This window comes from Fringilla coelebs (assembly GCF_963513975.1).
Source record: "Fringilla coelebs genome assembly, chromosome: 6".
Lineage (NCBI taxonomy): Eukaryota > Metazoa > Chordata > Aves > Passeriformes > Fringillidae > Fringilla > Fringilla coelebs.
This window is the reverse complement of record NC_140034.1, coordinates 12,586,095-12,609,103: the sequence shown is the minus strand read 5'-3', so window position 1 is coordinate 12,609,103 and position 23,009 is coordinate 12,586,095. Positions and strand designations below refer to the sequence as shown.

At 44.1% G+C, this 23,009-nt stretch overlaps 1 protein-coding gene across 3 annotated transcripts; it reads left to right on the top strand.

The window, feature by feature from the left end:
- Positions 1-2,542: 2,542 nt before the first annotated feature.
- On the top strand, positions 2,543-22,925 carry HHIPL1 (HHIP like 1). Of its 3 annotated transcripts, XM_084208561.1 has the most exons (10): positions 2,543-2,814; positions 7,423-8,069; positions 10,346-10,489; positions 10,728-11,056; positions 13,275-13,401; positions 13,706-13,851; positions 16,702-16,783; positions 18,573-18,655; positions 21,286-21,509; positions 21,561-22,925. In XM_084208561.1, exons 1-10 carry the CDS (start codon positions 2,548-2,550, stop codon positions 21,843-21,845), a joined length of 2,334 nt encoding a protein of 777 aa, XP_084064687.1. In that variant the 5' UTR covers positions 2,543-2,547; the 3' UTR covers positions 21,846-22,925. The 3 variants fall into 3 exon arrangements, with proteins under 3 accessions (XP_084064687.1, XP_084064686.1, XP_084064688.1); XM_084208560.1 differs by having other exon boundaries at positions 21,286-22,925; XM_084208562.1 differs by lacking the exons at positions 16,702-16,783; positions 18,573-18,655 and having other exon boundaries at positions 21,286-22,925.
- The last annotated feature ends 84 nt before the right edge of the window (positions 22,926-23,009 follow it).

Sequence of the window (23,009 nt, the reverse complement as noted above, 5' to 3'; positions counted from 1 at the left end):
GTGTTGTTTGCAAGCAAATACTGCATTTTCACTCCTGGCTTCTTCAATTTCATCCATCAACAAAAATTCTAATTTTGAGAATTAATCAAAGTCAAAAACTTCAATGTAAAGTCAAAAAATCCAATATCTTAACAAAAAATATCAATTAAAAAGCCACCAAAATATAAACTAAAAAAAAGGACTTGTTTCCAATAGCTGATATACAGCACAAAATATTTACTTGATTGATTCAGGCCATTAGGCACGAGAATGACTATTCAAATCAACCAAATTAAAAATTAGTCATTTTTATACAAAACCTTCTGAGTACAAAATTCTCAAACTACCATATGATCTTGGAGAAAACAGCTTAAATCAAACTTCATCCCCATTCTGTGACTGCTGCACAGCAGCATGTTATTGCCCTCAGGTAGGGACAAGGGCAACTTCAAATTCAGCATGTCAGGTCAAGGGTAACAGTTCCCCTTCTGAGCTTAGTCTCTAGCGATGGCTCAGCAGAGATCACATAAAAAAAGAGAAAAAGGTGATTAAAAATATCAATAAACTACACCTTAAGAGATTGCCTTAGGGTGGATGAGCATTCACTGTCCTCATTCTGTGAATGGGAGAATCCAGGCAGAGGCACAGTATCTTGGGAATAGTAACTCTCCAGGCAGAGCTGGGAAGAAAAGCCAGAGCTGTGTGCTCTATCCACCACACCACAGATCCCTCAAATGCAGCCCAGGAGCTCCTACCTGTGGCCTGGGAATCCTCAAAACTCAGCTAACAACTAGCTGTAAAATAAGGCATCTTTAATTGAATGATCTCGTTAATTAGCCAAGGCAGCTCCGGTCTGTGCTTCAGCAGCGCCTTGCCTGTGAATTGCTGAGCAGTCCCCAGCCTGAGGGGCAACCAAATAATTGCCCTGCCTGAAAGAGCAAAGCAGTGGTAGCTCTGGCATGGGAGGTGTATTGTGAATGCTCACAGGGGCCTTCCAGAAGGTATTTTATGCTGTTTCACAGTGATGAGCAGACCAAGTCTGTAGTTCTTGTTCTACAACTCACTGCTAAATATGCACAGCATTTAATTTTCCTTTCATTTCTGAAACGTTTCATGGATGCCAAACTAATCAAGAACTCCAATAGCAAATCAAGAGGCTATAGGATAAATCTCATTATCCAGAATATGTTTGGCTACTGCAATCCAATCTTTATATATTAAGCATTGTTTTAGTGTTAATTAACAGTGCCTAATAATCATTATAAGCACTGAAACAACAGCCAGTGTTAACCACAGGAATAAAAGATTAGCTGGGATGAAAAGGGAGATGTCTTTACATCAGATTTGTTATGCAATCTAGAGTTGCATAACTACATACTCATTTTTTGCATGGCTCTCAAACTTTTCAGGGGCAGTAACTTGATCATGTGCTTTCCAAAGCACTTGCAAAGGTTGTCTGTGAAAAAAGCACTTTTAAGTGACCAAAAATAAAAGGGCAGAGAATTCTCAACTGAGATCATTGGGTATTCTGGTTGCCCGCACATTTGGAGAGTTTTGAGTGATCTTAACAGCAGTTATATAAGCATATGGAGAGAAAATAAACTTGTATTAAATGTGTAACACATATGGTCTCCTGACTGGATTGTTCCAAGCCACGCAGTGACTTCATGCTTTTATAGTCCACATGCACTGTACAGCAGTCCTTTGGTCTCAAAGTAGGAGTCAGAAATAGTATATCAGCATGAACTCTATTCTTTGAGGGGCAGTCAGTGTGTTAATATTAAAATACACAATACACTTTGGCTAGCTTTGTTTAACAGCAAAAAAGAGCCCTCTGCATGGGACTAGATCTTACTAGCTGATAACACCAGATATCATATGGCTATATGATGTGCATGTGCAGTAACTATTTTCCTGGGGTGTGCCATGAGGAACTTTAGGGTAAGGAAAGTGTCCTCAGCAGTTTTATTTTATTTGGGCAAGGGAGCAGCATTCTGAGTGCTTTACAGAGGAAAGTCTGTCACCTGGGCTAGCTAGGGCCACACGGTGTAAAGACTACACCAGACCTCTTCTTTCCAGCCTCAAAGCTAAATCTAATCAGTCTCAGCCCAGGACGAGATTGACAAAGGACGCAGAAGCACTAGTTGTACTGAAGTTGGGTTTTCTTGTTATTAAACATGTCCATCACCCGCATAAACTCCGAGTGCTATTATTCTGTCGTGTCTGGATCGCACAAAAGCCTCAGCGGCCGAACCGAGTCCAGCAGACGTCACTTGAGGAGTCGGTCCGAGGGATCAGTTCCCAGTAGGATCCAGCCCGGTGCTGTGAGACGCCCTGTGCCGGCCGTCCAGCCAAGCACCTGCCCGGCTGCGCTCGGGGCGGAATCAAAAGGAAATCTCCTGTCCAAAGGCACCGCGGGTGCGGCGAGCGGCGGTGCCGCCCGTGCGGGCGCTGCCGGCCCGGGGCGGCCGCTCCCCGGTCCCGGGGCCGCGGGCGGAGCGGGCCGGCGGGGCCGGGCCGGCGGGGCGGGGGCAGCGCTCACCTCGCCGGCCGTGCCCCGGCAGAGCCATGCGGGGTCCGCGGGCGGCCCTGGCGCTGCTGCTGGCGGCGGCGCTCGCCCCGCGGCCGGCGCGGCCGCACCCGCAGTGCCTGGACTTCAAGCCGCCGTTCCGGCCGCCGCGGGGCCTCGCCTTCTGCCGCCGCTACGCCGAGTTCGGCTGCTGCGACCCGAGCCGCGACCGCGCCCTGCTCCAGCGCTTCTACCGCCTGAGCGCCCGCCTCGACGAGCGCACCTACGCCGCCTGCGCCGGGCACCTGCAGGAGCTGCTGTGCCAGGTGAGACCTCCGGGAGCCCTCCGGGGATCCCGCCGCGCAGGGCTCAGCCGCACAGGGCTGGCCAGCCCCTGCACGGAGCTCTGTGCGGGCATGGATGCTGTTGCCCCATCGCAGCGCTCTGGCCCGTGTATGTTCAGCTACTCATGCAGGGCTGCATCGAGGCCGGCTGTGGATGCATTGGCCCAGACAGGGGTGCATTGACCCCATGCATGCATTGATCTGATGCACTGGTCCAGGCACGGGAACTTTGGACAGTCCAGGGGAGACTGAGCCGTGATGTGAACTCCCAAGGCCAGACTGGAGTTCCCACCCGTAGGTACATCAGCCATGGCATTAGTGCTTGGGTACATCGGCCCACACATCAGTGCATCAGGGATAGCACGGCAGCCTAGGCATGTGCTCCCAGGCACTGGAAGGAGTGACTGTCGATCATCAAGTATCCCAGTGGACTTTTTGTTCTTTGGCAGTTGTCTAAAAGAGGAGCAGGGATGTTGCTCTTCTTTAGTTTAGGAGCAGCAGTCTCTGAGATGGGTAACTGGGCAGTAATAGTTTGCACACTTTCCTCACCCTCCCAGGGTTAGGATACCAGATCTGGTGAACAAACCCACAGGGCACCTGCCTACACAAATCTTGCTCCTTGTTATGACCAGCTGATGGGGTCAGGTGCATTTTTTTTTTTAATTGAGTTACAGCACTTTTAGCATGTGCCAGGTGCTAATAGTCCTGGTGATGGGTGCAGAGCAGTGCCTGTGGATGTGGCCATCCTGCACAAGGGGGAATTTCCACTCAGAGCTGATGTTCTGGGGCCAGGTATGATAATGGGATGATCACAGTCTGCACAGAGCAAAGTGTCTCACCCTATCATCAGTGGAGGCCTCACATGTATGAAAATGCCCCTGAGACACAGCTCAGCACTGTGCAAGTGTAAGCCTTAAATTAATTCAGACACTGGAGTCTTGTCTGTTGTGCTCAGATGGGCTCAAAATGGCTTTTCAGAAATCCTGCTCTTGGCATTTTGCCCCTACCTCTTGGGTTCCTTAAACCATGAAGCAAAAGACAACACTTTTGCACACCAGGATCTAGAGAATTGACTTCTATTTCATCACGGAAGCAAAAACCATTTGAATATATTTCTGTAACAAGCAGTGTCTAAGAGTCCATTCGCAGATAGGACACCAGTTAGCAATGTGTGCTAAGCACTCCTGCTTCTGGAAGTGATAACTAAGTCTCCTGTGTTTGTCAGAAGGCCAGCCATTGAAAACGTCTTCAGAAGCAGAGAAATATTTCAGTGTGGGAACAATGATTCACCGAAATGTTCTGATGAGCTCAGTGCATCACCAGCCCAGATGTGGCTACACACCACTGCCTCCGGCTGCACAAGCATGTCACAGAAGTTCAGTCATTGCAAACACTCCAGAAACATTCTGCTTCTATTCACTCACTGTATATACAACTTATATCCTAGACCTGAATTACCTGTGACTTACTCAGCACACTTCTCTCTATTTCTGCTCACAATTCATGATTTCTCTCAAATGTGATATCAAATTATTTTGACAAGAGTCTCAGTTTGTACTTGTGGATTCCTGCCTTTTCCTGAATTCGTAGAATAATGGAACAGTTTGATTTGGAAAGGACCTAGTCCAGCCTCCCCTGCAATGAGCAGGGACAGCTTCAACCACATCAGGTTGTTCAACCTGTCCTTGAATATTTCCAGGGATGGGGCTTCTATCACCTCTCTTGGCAACCTGTTATAGTATTTCCACCCTCATTGTAATCAATTTCTTTCTTAAATCTGATCTATGTTGGCCCTTCTTCAGTTTAAAGCCCTTACCTCTTGTCCTATCACTACACTGCCTTGTAAAATGTCCCTCTCCAGTTCTCCTGTGGAAGGTGCCATAAGGTCACCTTGGAGCCCTCTCTTCTCCACCAAACTGCAAGAGCAGATGCCTCGCTCTGCTTCTCAGGGAACAGCTTGCTTAAAGGCTTGAGTTTCCAGATGGAGGTGGTCAAGGAATGTCAGGGATAATGTGGAAGTTAAACGCTTTTCTGAGGAGTCCTGTAGCTTCCTCCAGGGTGATAGCAGCAGTAAATAAGACATCGTCTGATGTGGGTGTTCCATCAGATTCAGACTGTTGGAATTCCCCAGATAAGGAGCTGCCTCTGAATTCCTGGAACAGACAGGATGCATTTGGTTAGCCTGTCTTAATGTGACTTGTTTTGTCTTCTGATGAGTTATTTTCATAGTACAAACTTGTTCCAGCCCTGCTGAAGTAACTGATCATCTGCCCAGTAATTTCCTCGGTCTTTGGAGCACATCATAGTTTAAAATTAATGAACAGACAGCATCATTTAGAAATTACAATTTAGATCTAATATTGATTCTGGGCTCTGACTACGGGTAGAGCTTCTTGGTATTTTGAGTTATGTGAACATGACAGGATGATGTGAAGGCTAAAGGACCACAACATTTGCTTCCAAAGCAGAGAAATTCAGTGAAAGACAGGAGGCTCCATCTCTTCCAGAATAAAATTTGGAAAATATCTCACATGTCTTGAAAATACCCTAGGACATGCTTAGGTACTTTCAGGCTAGTGATAGATCTCTGAATTTCACTGCCAGTGTAATGCTGCTGTAATTAGCTGTATGCCACCAGGAATGTTGTAAGGAGGGAAGAAGTTGCCCACAACTTCTATTCAGACACACCTGAGGCCATGGTGAACAGCCTGAAATGGCAGAGACAGGGAATCCTTGTCTCTAGGCTATTTTTAATTCTGCTGCTGAAGCCAGGGCATTGCTTTGTAATGCATAAGATGGCAGCTTGCTTTGAAAGAGGCTTTCACAGAATGAGGTACACCTGAGTCCTCAAGTGAGGGGCCTCCTTTCTCTGAATGGGAAACCTCCATAGGCAACAGCAGATCGAGCTCCCACCCAGCCCTTCCATCAAAATTCCCTTTCTATCTCATTTCAATTTGTTTTCTAAGGCATTTTTTCAGTCATTACAAGTGAATTGACAAATGCTCTGTCTCTTTCTGTCCCTGGCACACCTCGTGTAACCAAGCCAAGTGTGTTACCCAATCTGCCTGTGTAATTTCAGTGTTTTGTTTCACAAGCAATCTTCTTTTACCACATTAATTGCTGCTCATTTGGAAGCTTAATAACCTTCATTTTGCAATGAATGGCTTGACATTCCAGGAGGAAGGCTTATTGTACACTAATGATCTGTTATATGGCTTCTCAGTTTATTATGGTATGTAATGGAAAATAAAATTAAAATTAAATATTGTGTATGCTTATCAGCTAATTTAAACAGTTCGGAATCTCAGATGTTATATCTTTTCAGCTATTGAATAGAGTTGTAATCTGCATTAAAAAACATCTCCCTATAGATCTAGAAACAGCTCCCTATTTTTTTTTAATTAAGCTGGTTTTGCTTAGTAAAAGAAGAAGCAAAGCCAGATAGGAATTAAAGAATACAGAATTTATTTAAGTGGTGGTTTCTCTTCTGACCTTTGTTGCCTCAGGTATTTATTGAAATATAACTTTGAAAATAATTGAGCCTCCACAGAGTCATGTTGCATTATTTGAAGAGCACTTTTGAGGTGATTGTTGGGAAGATGAATTATAACTGGAAAATATTGTGTTTATTGCAAGCAAAAACCCTTGCAAAACAGAACTGAGTCACTTTGGTCAGTTTGTAATTTACAGACAGTTTTACTGAATTGCAGCTTTTTTATAAAGAAAATGTGTCTGTAGGAGTTTTCATCGTGGAGATTACAATGAGCTGTGTGACCTTAAGCAGATTTCCAAGGCTGCACCTTCCATAAACAAGGGTTGAGCTGCAGCTGCTGCCAGGACCTTGCCTGGATTATGGCCATTTTGTGCTCACTGTCTGAAATCCTGTAACCTCAGCATCTCTCACAGAACTTGGTGACCCATGTCAGGATCATGAGATGCCTTTCTCCACTGCTGGCTGGGGATGTAAACTATCTGTAGGCAAAGGTCCCCCAGCAAAGGCAACTGGACCCAAGCAAGGATGGTGCCCTCCCCTCCTCCTCCACTTTCACATCCCACTCCTTCCAAGCTGTAAATCACATCCATGTTTGAGGCCCATGCCTGGATTATCAGATGATGAGGTATGAATGTCCCAGGCTTTGGCCCTGATGGCCTTTCCCGTTCTATTGTCAGTGTGCAGGGCCTGAATCTTCTCAGCTAATTCTTTGGTTTCACTTCTGCTCTGTGATTAATCTTATTATTTCATAGATAAAGTGAGAGCATCCAAGGAAGAAAAGTCTCTTTTTCCCCAGTACAGTCTGCTAGGGTGATGTAGCAACACAGGCGTCATTGCAGGTTTTTTTGAAAAGTTCTGTGGTTAGAATAAATGAGTAACAGCTTGAGGAAGTCAGCTTTCACCAGCAACATTGGAGATAATTTCCATGAGTGCTGAGACAAACCCCCCTCTAAGATCTTTCCCTCTGTTAACGTATCTTCAGAATAAACCACAACATATCTTGTAATTAAGATGAAGTATCTCCAATTAGTATCACTGCTCGGCTGTTTCAAATCTGATCCAATGAATGACTTGAAGCTTTTTCTCCCTCCCTCTAGGAATGCTCTCCATACGCAGCTCACTTGTATGACGCTGAGGACCCCTCCACCCCCGTGCGGACGATCCCAGGGCTGTGCCGGGACTACTGCGCGCAGCTGTGGCACGACTGCCGCTCCATCTTCCGCGCCCTCTCTGCAGACCCGGAGCTAACCGCGCTGGAAAACCACACGGCAAAGTTCTGCCGCTACCTGTCCCTGGAGGACACCGACTACTGCTTCCCGCACCTGCTGGCCAACCAGAACCTCAACCAGAACCTGGGGCTGGTGACGGCTGACGCGGAGGGCTGCCTGCAGCTCTGCCTGCGGGAGGTGGCCAACGGGCTGCGCAATCCCGTGGCCATGGTGCACGCCAACGACGGCACCCACCGCTTCTTCATCGCGGAGCAGGTGGGCCTGGTGTGGACCTACCTGCCCGACGGATCCAGGCTCGAAAAGCCATTTCTGAACATCAGCCAAGCTGTGCTTACCTCGCCTTGGGAAGGAGATGAGAGAGGGTTTCTGTGCATTGTCTTCCATCCTAAATTCAAATTTAATGGTAAAGTGTACGTCTACTACTCAGTTGAAGTTCATTATGAAGAGAGAATCCGAATCAGTGAGTTCAGAATTTCTCCTAATGACATGAATGCCTTGGACCATGGTTCTGAAAGGTATCGTACACACATTATTTTTAAGATCTTAGAAGGCCACTTGTGCAATTTTAAAGACCATTAATGAATGAGACTTACTTAGCTTCGTGTTTTTGCATTCCAGAGTTAGTCTAAGTCCATGTCTAGTGTGTTGAGGTACAGAGGCTGTGTGTCCTCCATGGATGAACTGCAAGTGTGCAGGGGTAAAACATCTACAGCTCTCAGTTCTGGCATGTCACAGGACTTAACTAAACATGGATTAAACATTATTTATAGTTAGTGTTTTGGGGTTATTGTTCGATTGGGCTTTGAAGTTTGTTTGTTTTGTACTTTTGTGATTACCCTTTAAAATAGACTTCTGCAAAGAATGAGTGCAATTCATTCCAAAGCCAAAGGTTTCTAAAATTAGTATAAACAAACTAAGTGATACCAGATCAAAGATGGATTTGGTCCAATGTTTCTTTATCTGAACAACAAGTCAACCCTTTGATATTACAAATTTAATATCAAATTAAATAAAACACAAGTCACCATATTATTACAGAGTGCATTTTAGTTGGAAATGTCATTTGTTTGAGTCTGGTCTTGCAGTTGTTCCACACTAATATGCAGAGATGATGAGAGACTTGTTTGTGGAATCAGGCACATAGATTTATAACCTGTTGCAGAACTATGTTATAGAGCCACTGGTTTTAGAGACCCTTGGATGTTACTAATTCGAAGATTTTTTCCCTCATTATTTGGATTTTATTAGGGGCTTTCCAAACACCCAGCTGTGGATTATTCTAGCTCAAAAATGCACATAGCCTAATGATAGGGAGGGGATGATACTGGTTGATAAAGCAATTACAGCAATCCAGTGTAAACAGCACTGTAGATGGCAGCTAAGGAGAATTACAACATGGCACTCAGGAAAGCAAATCAGAAACCTGCAGATATCAACAGCCCATGAGCTGTCTTGTTAAGAATCCTCAGACTCTATGTTTGTAACAATTTCTGTGCTTACTTAGCTTATGGTTAGTACAGCAAAAGCTTAAAAAAACAAAATTGTGGTCCTATTGTGCTTGTGTAGGCTCAGGTCCCACTGACTTCATCCTGAGCTGCTGCCCAAGAGGGAGCTCAGGCTGACATGTGCTGTGCACTGCCTTGGCTCAAATGCATGTGTCTGTTTATCCTCAGATGTTTCTCAATGAATTTTGGTTTTTTCCACCTTCTTTGGGAGGCTGAGGAAGATTCACCTTGGTGTCCACACAGGATCCTCGCTCGCTCCTTTGTCAGCTGAACCTGTGCACTCTTGCACTTACCTTATCACAGGGGTGCTGACATTTAACAGGTGGTGACAGTAACTCCATAGCTGGGTTCCTTCCCACAACTCACAATAACTATCAATATTTCAGGATGGAAAAAAACTGTCTAAAAATGAGGTGGTATAAGTAAGTGTTATAATTTGCCTTAGTAGCTATGAAGATGCACTGCCAGCATGAAATCTGGACTCTTTTAGAAGCTGGAAATAATAAACTTCAGTTGTTATACTTGGGAACCTCCACTGCACGTATTTGTGGCTTTACCATTCTATAAAATTATAGTTTATGTATTTTCCCCTTTCATGCTATGGAAGGGATTCCAGGAGCATAAAATAAACAAATAAAATAGAGAGTTTGGGGTTAAAATTAAGGTAAATTTTGCTGGTACTTTTTAAATAACTTTTGGTAAATTCAGTTTGTTGGTGGGGCTTCTTTTAACTGCTCTTTAAACTCATAAGGTCCTGAGTGTGTAATTATCATTTAAGGATTCTTCTCTCTGTAAGAATTTAACTATTCCTTAATGTTTGAGAAGTTTTATGTTTGCCTTGAAAGCGCCTGGCAGGACTGTGCCAAAAGCTGTACAGATGCACCGATGGACTGGAATCCTTTCTCTTACAATTTCCAATTGATTATAAGCTCAGATGCCTTTTCTTTAATAAATTATAAAGAAAAATAAAAAAGATTAACAAGGAGGAAGAAAGAATCCGAGGAAAAGTTTAAGCAATTAAAAGTATATTTTGTCATGTGATTTCCCAGACTTTCCATATTACACAATTTGGTGTCTCTGTAATCTGGAAAATATGTTGAAACTATTTAAGGTTAGAAAATCAGCTATGCCCAAGAAAAATTCAGTAACAAGGATATGGGGGAATTTCTATCAAAACCAATCTGTAGCTGCTTCCATCTGTCAAGAACTACATTGTCATGACATTGCTCTGCCCTTTGCATAGTGCTTGTGCAGTAGGAAATTGCTTTCTCCCTGTTTTCACTTAGAATAATCCTTGAAATAGAAGAACCTGCTTCCAACCATAACGGAGGAGAGCTGCTCTTTGGAGATGATGAGTATCTCTACATCTTCACTGGAGATGGAGGCATGGCTGGGGATCCTTTTGGCACCTTTGGAAATGCCCAGAACAAGTAAGAGTGGATCCATTCCCTATGGCAGCTCCAGGGTGGGGAAAATCAATGCCAGCCACCTGAAGGCTGCTTGGCGGCAAATGCGACTATCGTGAAATGGTTCTTTTTCCAGAGATATTCAAAGACTTGTCTTTTCTAAAACACAAAGAATGAAACCCTGGACTTTCCAACCCCACCCCTGCTCTCATTTTTTGCCAAGGTTATTTCTTTACCTTTTTCATTTCTTCTCCCAATACAGATCAGCCCTGCTGGGCAAAGTGCTGCGGATCGATGTGAACAACAACGAGCGCGGGCCCCTGTACCGCATTCCCCCGGACAACCCCTTCGTCAGCGACCCCGCGGCGCGCCCCGAGGTCTACGCCTACGGAGTGAGGAACATGTGGCGCTGCTCCTTCGACAGGGGGGACCCTCACAACAAGGAGGGGAAGGGACGGCTCTTCTGCGGGGATGTGGGGCAGAATAAATATGAAGAAGTCGACATCGTGGAGAAAGGGAAAAATTACGGCTGGAGGGCGAGGGAAGGGTTCAGCTGTTACGATAAGAAACTCTGCACCAATTCTTCCTTGGGTAAATAGATGTGCTCTTGTTTTTGCGGTATTCACGTTCTCTGAACAGAGAGAGGCATAATTCTCTCTCCCAGGATTTTTCCTGGGGAAGGCAGTGAGAAGCACAGAGGCTGAAAACAATCCTTATCTCTGCTTGCTGCTCCTGTTGTTTGGCACGTGTAGAATGTGTTATGGAGATTGCTTACCAAGAATGATTTGTTAATTAATCAGTCTGAACAACCAGTGATGGTCGTTTAGATTAATTGGTCAGTTGAGTCAAAGCTGTGTCGTGACTGTCTGGAGACAGTCATGGGATTTTCTTTAGTATCTCTCTAGTATAGTTATAATATAGTATTAGTGTAATATAATATAGCTTAATAAAGCATTTGTTCAGCCTTCTGAAATCATAGAGTCAGAGTACACTATTCCCTACATTGAGGTCACCCTGGATTGATACGGTTTTTAATTCCTGCCTTCAAAGCCTGGCTGCTTGGTGACAAACACACCTTTTTTGAGATGTAAACCTGTGCTGTCCCTCTAGAAGGGAACTGGCTTGGGCATAAATACTGAAAGTACAAATGTTACCCTTTCTGAGTTAGGAGGAAAGTGAAACATGCTAGCTATTGTTTTACCAGGTGATTGGTGTTGTTAGTGAAATTACTTTGTGATTTTGTGGTTTAGAGGGACAATTTCATCTTTGCCATGTAAAATAAGGCTTTTTGCAGAAGCAAGAAAAAATTGGAGGAATTGTGTTTTTCTTGATAACTCACCCTTATTTTAAAAAAACAGAGAAAAAACATTGACTGATCAATCTTTATGCATGCTGCCTGCTCTGCAAGTATCTGAATGTATGGTGTATTTTCATTTCTTTTAGCTATGCCACAGAGGAAAACCTAATTTGATTTTCATTTCTTTAAACTGTTCAAAACTGGATTGAGGTTGTTTGCTGGCTGGCTAAATTCCAGTGAGCATGTGAAGTCAGAACATATTGACTTGCAAGGGCTGATGTGGACCATGTCTTGTGCTGGAACGTCTTCTCAGAGATTCAGAGGGGCAGTGGAGTGGGCTGGCACTGATTTGCATTAGCTGAGATTCTGATTCTTTTCTCTCCCATGTGTTGTGTGTTGTTGTTTAATTTTCTTCCTAATATTAACTCAGTTTAAATTCCTTCCTTTTATTAGCTTTGCTATAAATACGAGTGATTAACTATTTTTTTATAAAAATGTCAAGAGCAGGGAGCAGATTTTTTGCACTCTCTTGGCTGAAGCAGTTGTCAGAGAGCTCATTTATTGCTCTCCTGTGTGACAGTACCCACATGAGCATTCACGGCAGACACTTTACTGAGGTCTCCAGGGATTCAGAGCAATTTTTGATGACTTTAGAGACCCTTTGTTAGAGCAGTGAAATGTCACAGCCCCTTTAGAATGAGAAGTACAGCTGAAGTGTGGAAAACACCTGCTTTAGAGGAGATTCCCCTGGTGCAAATTCCTTGCTGGCAGAGCTGCTGGGTTTGCTACTTGCAGCATCTGCTACATGGGCAGGGAGAAAGGCTGTGAGGATGAGGAGGAAAGGGTACCGTGAGGCACCTGTGAGCCAGGAGTTTCAAAAGAAAAGGGAGGAAGCATCTAATGGAGGCCCTCAAAATCTGGATATCTCTCTCCATTTTACATTTGTCATATGTTTTAACTTATATTTCCCAATGAATATGCCAGTACTACATCATTCATGCCTCTGCCATCCCATAAATATTTGATGGCCCTTTCAAGTTGCTTCTCCATCTCAGAGGAACAGAAGCTATTTGTGCTGACATCTGACATATCTTTTCATCAGTGCCTGCAGTCTGGAGTCACCCATCTCTTTTTTCCCTTTTGCCACTTAGACAAAGCTGCATTGGGCAAACATTTCCTGCATGGGTGCAGTGGCTCTAGGAGTAACCTGTGAATTTGCAGCTAAACCAGACAAGCTCTGTAGAAATGTGCCAGAAGTGGCACTAACTGAGATGGATTGAGTGGGAGGAGAAGGGCTCAGGAGAATGCTGAGGTGTCTTGGTAAGGGCCGGGGCAATCAAATGTGATTCTGAAAAGGTGAAAATCAAACTAAATACAACTCCATTGGCAAGTCATTTAAATAGAAGATGCACCAGGGAGCCTGATTGTATTCTGCCAGTCTCAGAACAATCTAGATAAAGAGCTATTCTGCAGCATGTGCAAAACAAGTCACAGATCTTTTCTGCCCTGCAGATGATGTGCTTCCAATTTATGCATATCCACACAAAATGGGGAAATCTGTTACAGGAGGCTACGTCTACCGAGGTTGTGAGTCTCCAAACCTGAATGGCCTGTACATATTTGGTGATTTTATGAGCGGGTAAGTAAACACTTAGGGCACTCACAAAGTTGTACCCCCAGCCAAATTACCCCCCAAGATGGCCTGATGGCCCTTCAACCCTCCCCTCTTGTTTTTTCACGGGCTTGTGTTGCCCTTGAAGACAAGGGGTTGCAGGGTGTATCATACATTTGGGTTAATATTAAACAAACTTTTACTCTCAGAGAAAGTTCAGTTCCTATTGCAGCTAGTGTGGGTGGGAAGCATTAAATATCCTTTCAGGTGTCCCTGCTAGCATTCATAAATCATCTGGGTCAGGTTGTAGAAGTGTTCTCTTGCCTTGCAGACGCCTGATGTCTTTGAAGGAGGATCATGCTACTGGAGAGTGGCAGTACAGTGAAATCTGCATGGGGACAGGACAAACATGCATGTTCCCTGGGCTTATCAATAACTACTATCAATACATCATCTCCTTTGCTGAAGATGAAGCAGGTAATCTTCTAACTGTGTGTCACACTGAATGGCATGCTTCTGGTTTCTCTTCAGAATAAAACACCAGAGAAGGGATCAGAGAGGGCAGCAGGTCGTGGAGAGACACAGCACAAGTCTTTAAAATGCCAGATTCCCAGCATCTCCCAAATACCAAACCAAAGTTGCCATGCCAATTTTGAGGTCTGAGCGCCATGCAGTGCCTGCACTGGGAGATGGAGAGTCAGTTGCTTTGGGACTGAGTCTGGTGTGCTGGACGTGCTGCTGCCCTTCCCTCTGGAGAATAGGGAGCAGAGGGGGGCAAGTAGAATAAAACAAACTTAGAAAAGAAACCTCATTCCTCACAGTGCCATGCCATGGGGAAAGCAGGCCTGAGAAGCTGACACCCAAGGGACAGCAAGTCTATCCTCCTGTCTAGGAGAAGGCTGCGGGCATTATTAATGGGTACAGGGAAGCAGATGTCGAGAACAGCAGTTATATATCTGCTCACCCTGGGCTGGGCTATTTGCACCTCTCAAGATGAAGCAGAACAAAAGCCTGTGTTATGTCTTGCATGAGGCATCAGCAAAAGAGTCTTTAAGTCTATATTTTATTAGTGCCAGCTGGGATTTTGCCTTGCATATGACTGAAGGACACCATCTCAGCAGAGCTTTGCTGTGTTTTCATGACTGCAGACATTGTGCTTTCTGGAAGGGAGCTGCTGCTGTGATTTGAAGAGGAGGAAATAAGAGTCCTGGGGTGCAAGCTGGTGGTGTCTCCCACTGTTTGTACAAGCATTGCAGAATGTGCAGCCCATGCAGCCCTTGGCTGGGGGCAGGCAGAGGATGAGCCCCACAATGTGTGTGCTTCATGTGTCACCCAGCAATGCAGGAGCTGTGTTCTGCGCTGCTCCAGGGAGGTCTTGGCTTGTGATCACAAGCACCTGCTTCCAGAATGCCCCAGCTTTTAAACATCTGTTTTTTTCTGCAGATTATGTCAAGTTTGGATGTTGCTCAAATCATATAAATGCAAATTTTATCTTGTGAATGCAAATCCTCCAAGTTAAGTATTAGCTTGAAAGTTTGACTTTTTTAGAGTTAAATTCAATTTTCTTTAATGGTTAATATTCATGGAATTTACAGCTATTTCACAGTGCTGTAGTGAGAAGGATATCTTAACCTAAGGTCAAATAACTTAGTTCAAATCAACTTTATGCCAAGTGCAATATCAAGCTGTTGATTGCAGCCCTTGCTCATGCACATGAGGATGATCTCCCTCATCCTGTGCTTGTCAACAGAGTCTGGACAAAACAGGGGTAAAATCCTGCCACCTTTCTGCCCTACACTGTGCTTTGCACAAGTATGATAGAGCTGAGTGGAGATTTGGGCTGCAGTCTTTTTTCAGAGGGAGTTAACTGCCTTGTGTTTGCTTTATAGTAATGGAAAGAAATCTGTTGATAACACTGTGGTAAGGTTGCTTTATCTGCTGTGAACAGTCTTCTCTTGCACCTTTTTTGTGTGCTAGGAATCTCATATTTTACAAGTTTGCCACGCAGTTTATTTTAACAGGGTTTTCTTCACAGAAGCATTTAAGTTTTGGAGTTGTAGCTCTGATGGATGTTAATCTGCCTGCTGCAGTGGGTGTGTAAATGTTGTGGGGAGATCTCTATTTTTGGCTCAGCCATTATAAAGCCATCAGCCCCATCCCTGGCCAGCAGAACATGTCTGTGAGAGACACCCCAGGCACTGTATCTGTGGGTCACATGTGTGTAGCCTGTGTGCTCAATGGCCTGAGCATCCAAATTCCTGCCTGGTAACTTCCAGGAAAGAGGGGCAGGATGTAAAACACACATCACACAAAACTCAGTGCCAGCTGTTTCCCATCCCCATTTGGACCAAGGCTGCCTCTGGCCTGTCATTAAAGAAGGTGACCAGAAACATGAAGCCACCAGCCAGGGGGAGCCAAAGGTTTCTGCCCTGGGATTATCTGGAGGAGCTCAGCCCAGGGCAGCACAGGAGAGCAGGTAGGAGAAGGGAGACTCAGCCTCGACTGCCACCAACTGCCTACACATTCCTTTGGTCACACTGGCCTCTCTGTTCCTTCCCCTCTTCCCTCTGGATTACCCATAGAACACCCAAAAAAGTCTGCCTTATTCAGTAAGCAAGTGTCTTGCTTCTTTTTCTATTTTCTTTTTTTCTTTTTTTTTTTTAATATTGCAAATATATTTTTTTCTCTCTGATCCTTTTTGTTCCACTTCTCAAGAACTTGAGCTCTCAAAATAGTGCCAGAAGGACTGTTTATCCCAGTCTCCCCTGCACAACAGGAGAAGAAGGATAGAAATGCAGTTAAGAGAAAATAAGTCAAATAAATGGTGATGGACATTGTTTGGTTGAAGGTTGAGCCCTGCATGTGACCTGACAGAGCTGTGATGAATCCAATGCCTTTTGTCTGAGATATGTCTCACTCTGTGAGTGTGCTAGAGAAAGCAAAAGCAAAATGATGTTCTCCTGTAATTCACCCCAAAGGAGTGCTTCATCAAATGAGCAGAAGACAGTGAACTTTCTTAATTTCCTTTCCTTTAATTTCAACAAAAGTAATTCAGGGTTTACCTGTTTTACATTAGAGAAGTCAAAGGACACAGATCATAATGAGATGACAAGGAAGGTCTGGGCAGGTGAACCTGCAGTGGAAATTTGTCCAAATAGTAATTCAAGACAATTTGTAAAAGCTGCCACTCACTAAGAGTGTTTTATGCCAGTGGACTGCAGATGAGCTCTCAGACCCGTGATGCAGAGTTAAGACCTTTGTGCTGTAAAGGACAGAAACTCCATGGACAGTTTTCACAGGTGTGTCTGTTTTGGTTTTTTTTACCAGGGGAATTGTACTTCCTATCTACTGGTGTACCAAGTGCCACAGCTCCCAATGGAGTGGTGTACAAAGTGGTGGACACGTCCAGGTACGAGGTGTTCTTGTTGCAAGGCCTGGTGATGGTGCAGTGAGTCTGGTGGGGATGTGATGAGTCACGTTGGCTGACTAATTAACTCTTCTCCCATGCTGGGCCCTTCTGGGGAATTCAATCAAGGAACATCTGGAGCAACGCGTTGTGGGTCTGCTTTGTCACTGCAGTCGTGGGGGTCCACGTGCCTGGTGCCAAACTTTTATGGGGCTTGTTGGTGTTATGTGGGTTTGGAGATTGCTGAATGCTAAAGTATTTTTGGGTGACTTGTCTTTCTTTGGCAAAGTTTCTCCAGATTTCTGCCCAAAAGGAGACACTTTTTCTCAAGGTGTTTTTTCTGAGTTTCTGTCCATCCTTTTTTCATCTCCCACAAGAGCCCTGTTCCCCCAGACCACGGCAGCCAAAGCTGGACCAGCATGACCTGCAGTGCTTTCTTGGGCAAACTAGACATGAAAAGCAAAAAGTACATTCTTCTTAGTGTTTCAAAGAGCAATATGGATTGAACAAGAAAAAAGGACCATCATTACATCTCCTGGATTCCATGTGCCTGTATCTGAGACTGGGCAAGGCAGGGAATAGCTGTGTTTTATGGGAAGACTTACAGCTGTTTTTTCCATCTTCCTGTTTTTAAAGTGTTACTATAATTGGCTAAAAACCAAGCTACTTTCAGCCAGAAACAGAGAGTGAGATTTTTTATAGTTTTTTTTTTTTAATGGATTAAATTTACAGCTTTAGCTATCTGAGGATTTTGAACCAAGCCACTTGTCCAGTTTTATGTTGAAACCAGTCCCCAAAATTAAAAAGCCCCCAGATCTGTCATGTGTTTCCTCCAACTCGCCTCTGTCAGGAGCATTTTCCATTATCTAATGCTACAGAAGAGTTCCTGTAAACTGTGTATGAAGAAGCTGGTATTACGCAAGCAGTGCAGAAATAGAGAAAGCAGGAGTCAAGCACCAGCCGTGAGTTTAAGTTTAAAAAAAGGTTTCATTCATGTTCAGAGTACCAAAAAAAGTAATTGGAAAGTTCATAGAAGTAGGGAACATCCATGTATAGATAGTTGAGAGAGAAGCTCTCTGCCTTCCACAGAAATGCAAATGCAAACAATCCTAATTGCCCAGGAGTTATACCCTCCAAATGCATTTTTGAACCAATTTAGAAACCTCTGAAGAAGTCTGAGGATTACCAAGACGACTGTCATAGGAAAAAATGGTGATGAACGGATGTGACTTCCCAGAAGTGGAATACATCTCTATGGCAAACAAATTGTGTCAAAATAAAGCACCATACTAAGACAAAGCCTCCAAGGAGACACTTAGAGTTCTTTTCTGAAACTAATGCATTTTTGGCACGACATTTGTTTGGGCTTTCTGTATGAATAATAGTGTGTTATTTTGCTTCCGTGAAAACAGACTGAAATCTTGTGTACACATGACCTTTTTGTCACATGTTCAACATATACTGTCTAGTTTTGTAATTTTTACTTTCATTTTGATTAATCTCTTTCTGTAGCGTTTGAACCTGCCAATGTTTTATTTCCTTAATGGCTTCAATAGTGTCAACTGAAAACACAGACAGAGGACTCCACTGCCTTGTGAATATTTGGACTTTCATCAATGGTGATCTGTGATTCTTTAGTTATGTTTTCTACTGTAAGAGATTAGTTGCATCATTTAAACAGACTTTTTTTTCCAATAAGAATTATGTTCTTAGAAGAACAATGGGAAGCAAAGGGTTGCAATGCCAGAGGAAAGGAATTAATTGTGCAGTGTATGTGTCCCTTTCTTTCAAGGACAGCACCACCAGGAAAATGCCAAGTTGAGCCATCGCCAGTGAAAGTCAAAAGCAAGCGCATCCCGTTTGTGCCAAAGGAGAGTGAGTGTAACTCTTGCTGTTTATTATTGGTTCAAGTTAGCTGGCAGTAGATACAAACTGCAGACTTGCACTATATGGGGACTACCCAGAACTTCACTCTTCAGGGTATCCTCAAAATTAAATCTTTCCAGATGTTTTGGATCTGAAGAGTTGGTTCAAATAAGTCATAGAGTATTTCCCCTTTCCTGGCCATGTGAAATTTCCTTTGTAGTTTCTGACCCTGTTCATTTTCCCTTTTTCATGTTATATTGTACACATTTCATTACCAGCAGCTTGGTTTCCCTGTGCCTATCCAGAGACCCTGTGCTCATTGGTGCTTTTCAGTGACAAGTGATTTTTTGCAGTAGCTTCAGGTAGTGGAGAGGATATGATGGGTAAAGGGCTGGAAAGTAGCTCATTGAGCAAGATGAGAGCTGAGTCATTGTTAATTGAAAGTGAGAAAATATGGGATGAGAAAATGCTCCCAAAAGAATCAGTGATCACGCACTGAGGTGAACTTTTGGCTTACCCAAACCCTCCAGGGCCTTTTGGTTGCTTCATGCTTCATGAAGTATTGTACTGCTAAAGCTGGAGTAGTCAGTGGTGCAGCTGAATCTGCAGCAAGCCAAGTACTATTTATGTGAGGTACAAAAACCTCAACACAATATTAGGATCTCAAAAGCAGTCTAGGCAGTATCACTGTTCTTTTCCCCTGTGCTTTTAATTTACACATGTAGGTAACACATGTGTAGCATGTGTAGCAGCACCCCAACAAATTCCCTTCCAACTCAGCATAGTCCATGAACTTTCATAGTCACGAACAAAGCTAATGGTACTGCAGGAACTCCAAAGCCAGGATACTTTTATTTAATTTTTAATTACATTAATCACATTACATTGCATTTGAGTCACTAACGGTTCCTACAGCTTTGGCTTCAGGGAATAATGAGGGCACTCAGCACCTCGCAACACTGAGTCTTTAAGGTGGAACAAACTCTAGGCTATTGACTGCTGACATGCCTGAGCACTCAGAATCTTCGGAGATGTTCTCCTTTTCTAGCTGTGCAGGCAGCTTCCAAATATTAGCAACTTGGTCCTTGTTCAACCATTTTTGTCTCTTTCTGCTTATGCATTATTCTCTATGCAAGTCCAAAGTTCAGGTTTTTAAACTATACATATAATTAAATATTTTGGGCTTCTTTACAAGGTAGTTTTTGTCATAAATTAAAACTTAGAAATGGTGAGAGAGATTCTCCCTAGTGTGTCAAGAGCTATACTCTCTTTTTGGTGAAAAATAAGCAAGACCATTTTGATTCAGAAGCATGCAAACAAGGATGTGGAGCTGTAAATATTTATTGTTTTGGTTAGTATTTAGTCTGAATGTAACAGAATCGCCAGAGCATGTGCCTTGTATTAGCTATGAGTGCATTTTTTGGAAGTGTATTTAATAAATAGTTTAATTGAGAGTATTATATAATGACAATTTGATCCAGTGAGGTGAAAAGCACTCTCAGGTGACCATTAGCTTTCATGCAGTCCTACACAGTATTCAATCAGTCCCACTTTTCAAGTGCTTTGCCAAGCCAGGCTCCAGCAAATGAGCTGTGCACAGGTAAGGCCTTCAAATCTGTTTCTTGCCTTGAGAACCACAGCTTTCAAAGGAAGGAAATATTTTCATGTCATGAACACAATTCCTTTTCAAAGAGCATTATTTGGAAAAACATGGACCACTGCGAGGGTTTGTCTTTGGGGCACAATAGATACTAAGCACAAATAAGACAGTGATATTTTTCCTCCTCTCTGTACTACAAACCAAATGATGAATGAGGCTGCATAAATCTGGGATATAATTCTAAGTCATGATGTCTTTGTAAATGTCTGTGACACTGTCCCAGCTCTGTTGAATGTTATTCTGCGAAATTCTGAATTGCTTCCTTCTGGCAAACTAAAACTTATTTTTAAGCTAAAAATAAAACACATGTGAATAAGTAAATCCAGTAACACCTGGAAACTGTGACAGCAAAGAATTTTCATCTCTTCAGAGTTCAAGGCTCTTTTTTTTTTCCTTTTTTTTTTCATAAAGAAGAACAAACCCAACCCCAAATCCTGTTTTCTGTGTTGTCCTGGCAACTCTGTTCCTCTTGCACATTCCACTTGCCAGAGAGAATTGATTTTGAATGTTCCTGATTTCAGCTCCTCTGAATAAAGCATCTGGCCCAGTGGGGAGGCCACGCTCTCCTCTGGTAATGATCCAGTCCTCAGAAATGAAGAGAAGAGCAGAAACAGTGCCTGTCTGTAAAATGCTTCACCAGGATATGGTGAAGAGCTCCTCTCCTGACTGTGAAGCTCCAGCACCTACCCTTTAAGGGCCAGGCTGACATTTGCCAAGAAACCTCTCGGAGCTTCCTTTTAGGGAGAGGCTCAGTTGGCATTGAGCCCTGCAGTCCTCTCAGCTAGCTAACAGCAGCCGACATGTTCACTGAGGAAATACCGGGTCACTGAGAGTGTCGTTGCTTCCCAACAGGACCAAGTAGACAAATCCCAAGAAATTACTTACATAAATCAAAAATCAGCACTGGTTTCATATAGTTGCCTTCAAGCACTGCCCAGAGAGTGACAGACTCACGGTTCTCTACCTTTTCCCCCAACAGAGTTTATTATGAAAACACCAACCCCACATCCCCGCCTGCAGACCACGACCGAGGCTCCGCGGGGAGGCGTCCCAGACCCGCGGACGCCCCGCACGCCGGCGGGCCGAGCCCCAGCGCCGCCAGACACCCGGACCGGGACGGGCAGCCCGGCAGCGCCCCGGCCGGGGCAGGGGCCGGAGGAGAAGGGGCAGCGCAGGAAGAAGAAGCGCCCCGGCAATGGCGCCGTGCGGCTGATGCGGCAGGGCCGGCGCGGCCGCGGCCGCGGCAGGGTGGAGGTGTTCGTCGACGGCGAGTGGGGCACGGTGTGCGACGATGGCTGGAGCTTGCCCGCCGCCGCCGTGGTGTGCCGCCAGCTCGGCTTCCCCTACGTGGAGCGGGCCACCAAGAAGGCAGAGTTCGGGGAAGGGAGCTCGCTCCGCATTCTCCTGGATGATGTGCAGTGCTCCGGGCAGGAGAGAACGCTGCTGGAGTGCTCCCACGCCGGGGTGGGCACGCACAACTGCGCGCACGAGGAGGATGCCGGGGTGGTGTGCAGCCGGGAGAAGGTGACAGACTGGTGACAACAGCCGGGGAAGGCAGCTGAGGGACTTGGAGACATCCCTCCCTTGCCCAACCCTCGAAACCAGCTGCAGTATTGAGGAGGGTGTGCCCTGCCTTGAGGATGCTGCGTTTGTTCAGAGTAATCTTACGTTGTCTTCATGTTCGTCCTCATGCATTTGCCTCGGAGGGGAAAAAAAGGAAAAATGAAGCACTGAATTGACTATGTTGTGGGCAGGGGCTGTATTTCTATGGGTTTTTTTTGTAGGAAGAAACCCTCAAGCATCAGCCTTTATAGATCAGAAAAGAGATGTGTCCTGTTGTCCTTTCCCATTTCAAAATACAGCATTCTTCAGCTGCGCTTCACAATGTTTTCCCAAAAAATAAGTTCCCAAATGGCCGTGTTTCACTCTTGTGGAAGCATTTGCATTGTTTGCCTTGCTTTGCCACCTGCAGCTCTAAGCTGAGGTTTCTTAGGACGTGCCTTTCTAAATCTGTGCCTTTCTTTGCAAATTACAAAAGTATATCTATTTTTTTAACCTTCCACTCACTAGTTTAAAGGAAAATTATTTTTCTGTAATGCTTTTTATTTGTATAAATCTATTGGACAACAAGGATAAGCAAAATCAGGAGATTTAGAAGAAACCATAGTGTACTGCATGGAAAATATTTCTGCAGTTTACATTAGCCTAAGTGAAAAAAAAAAAATCTAACCTCTTTTACATGAACAGGCTTGAAAATCTGTCCCTTTTTAGATGCACAGAATCATCATCCAGTTCTGAAGATACCTTTGTACATGTTTTTCCACTTTTTCAAACTTTATGAAGGCACATGTTTTTCCATTCAGTTTTTCACAGGTGTGAATGACTAGACAAGAGGTAATGTTCTGGGGCAATAATCCAGTAATATTTACCCCTTTTTAGAGGATATTAAAAAAAAAAAGCAAACAAAAGCAATCCTATTTTGTCTGAAATGTGTTTTTCACTTAAGTGGCAATAGGAGACATGTCATATTAAAGCATTTGGCCTGGTTATTTGTTTTCCCTGGTGTAATCAGGATGGGTTTTGTCTTGCTGCTCACACAAGAACATGAGAAAGACAAAAAAAAACCCCAAAAAACCTCAAATGTAAAATGATCAATGTGTCTAGAAAAGTTCACAAGCAAAACACTGTATCTAAAGATCTTAC

Bases quoted from the DNA above. Each gene is read 5' to 3' on its own strand.
- HHIPL1 (XM_084208560.1), top strand. From the start codon at position 2,548: ATGCGGGGTCCGCGGGCGGCCCTGGCGCTGCTGCTGGCGGCGGCGCTC. The intron at 8,070-10,345 runs GTATCGTACACA...GTTTTCACTTAG, and splicing joins TTGGACCATGGTTCTGAAAG to AATAATCCTTGAAATAGAAG. The intron at 18,656-21,285 runs GTGAGTGTAACT...TTCCCCCAACAG, and splicing joins CCCGTTTGTGCCAAAGGAGA to AGTTTATTATGAAAACACCA.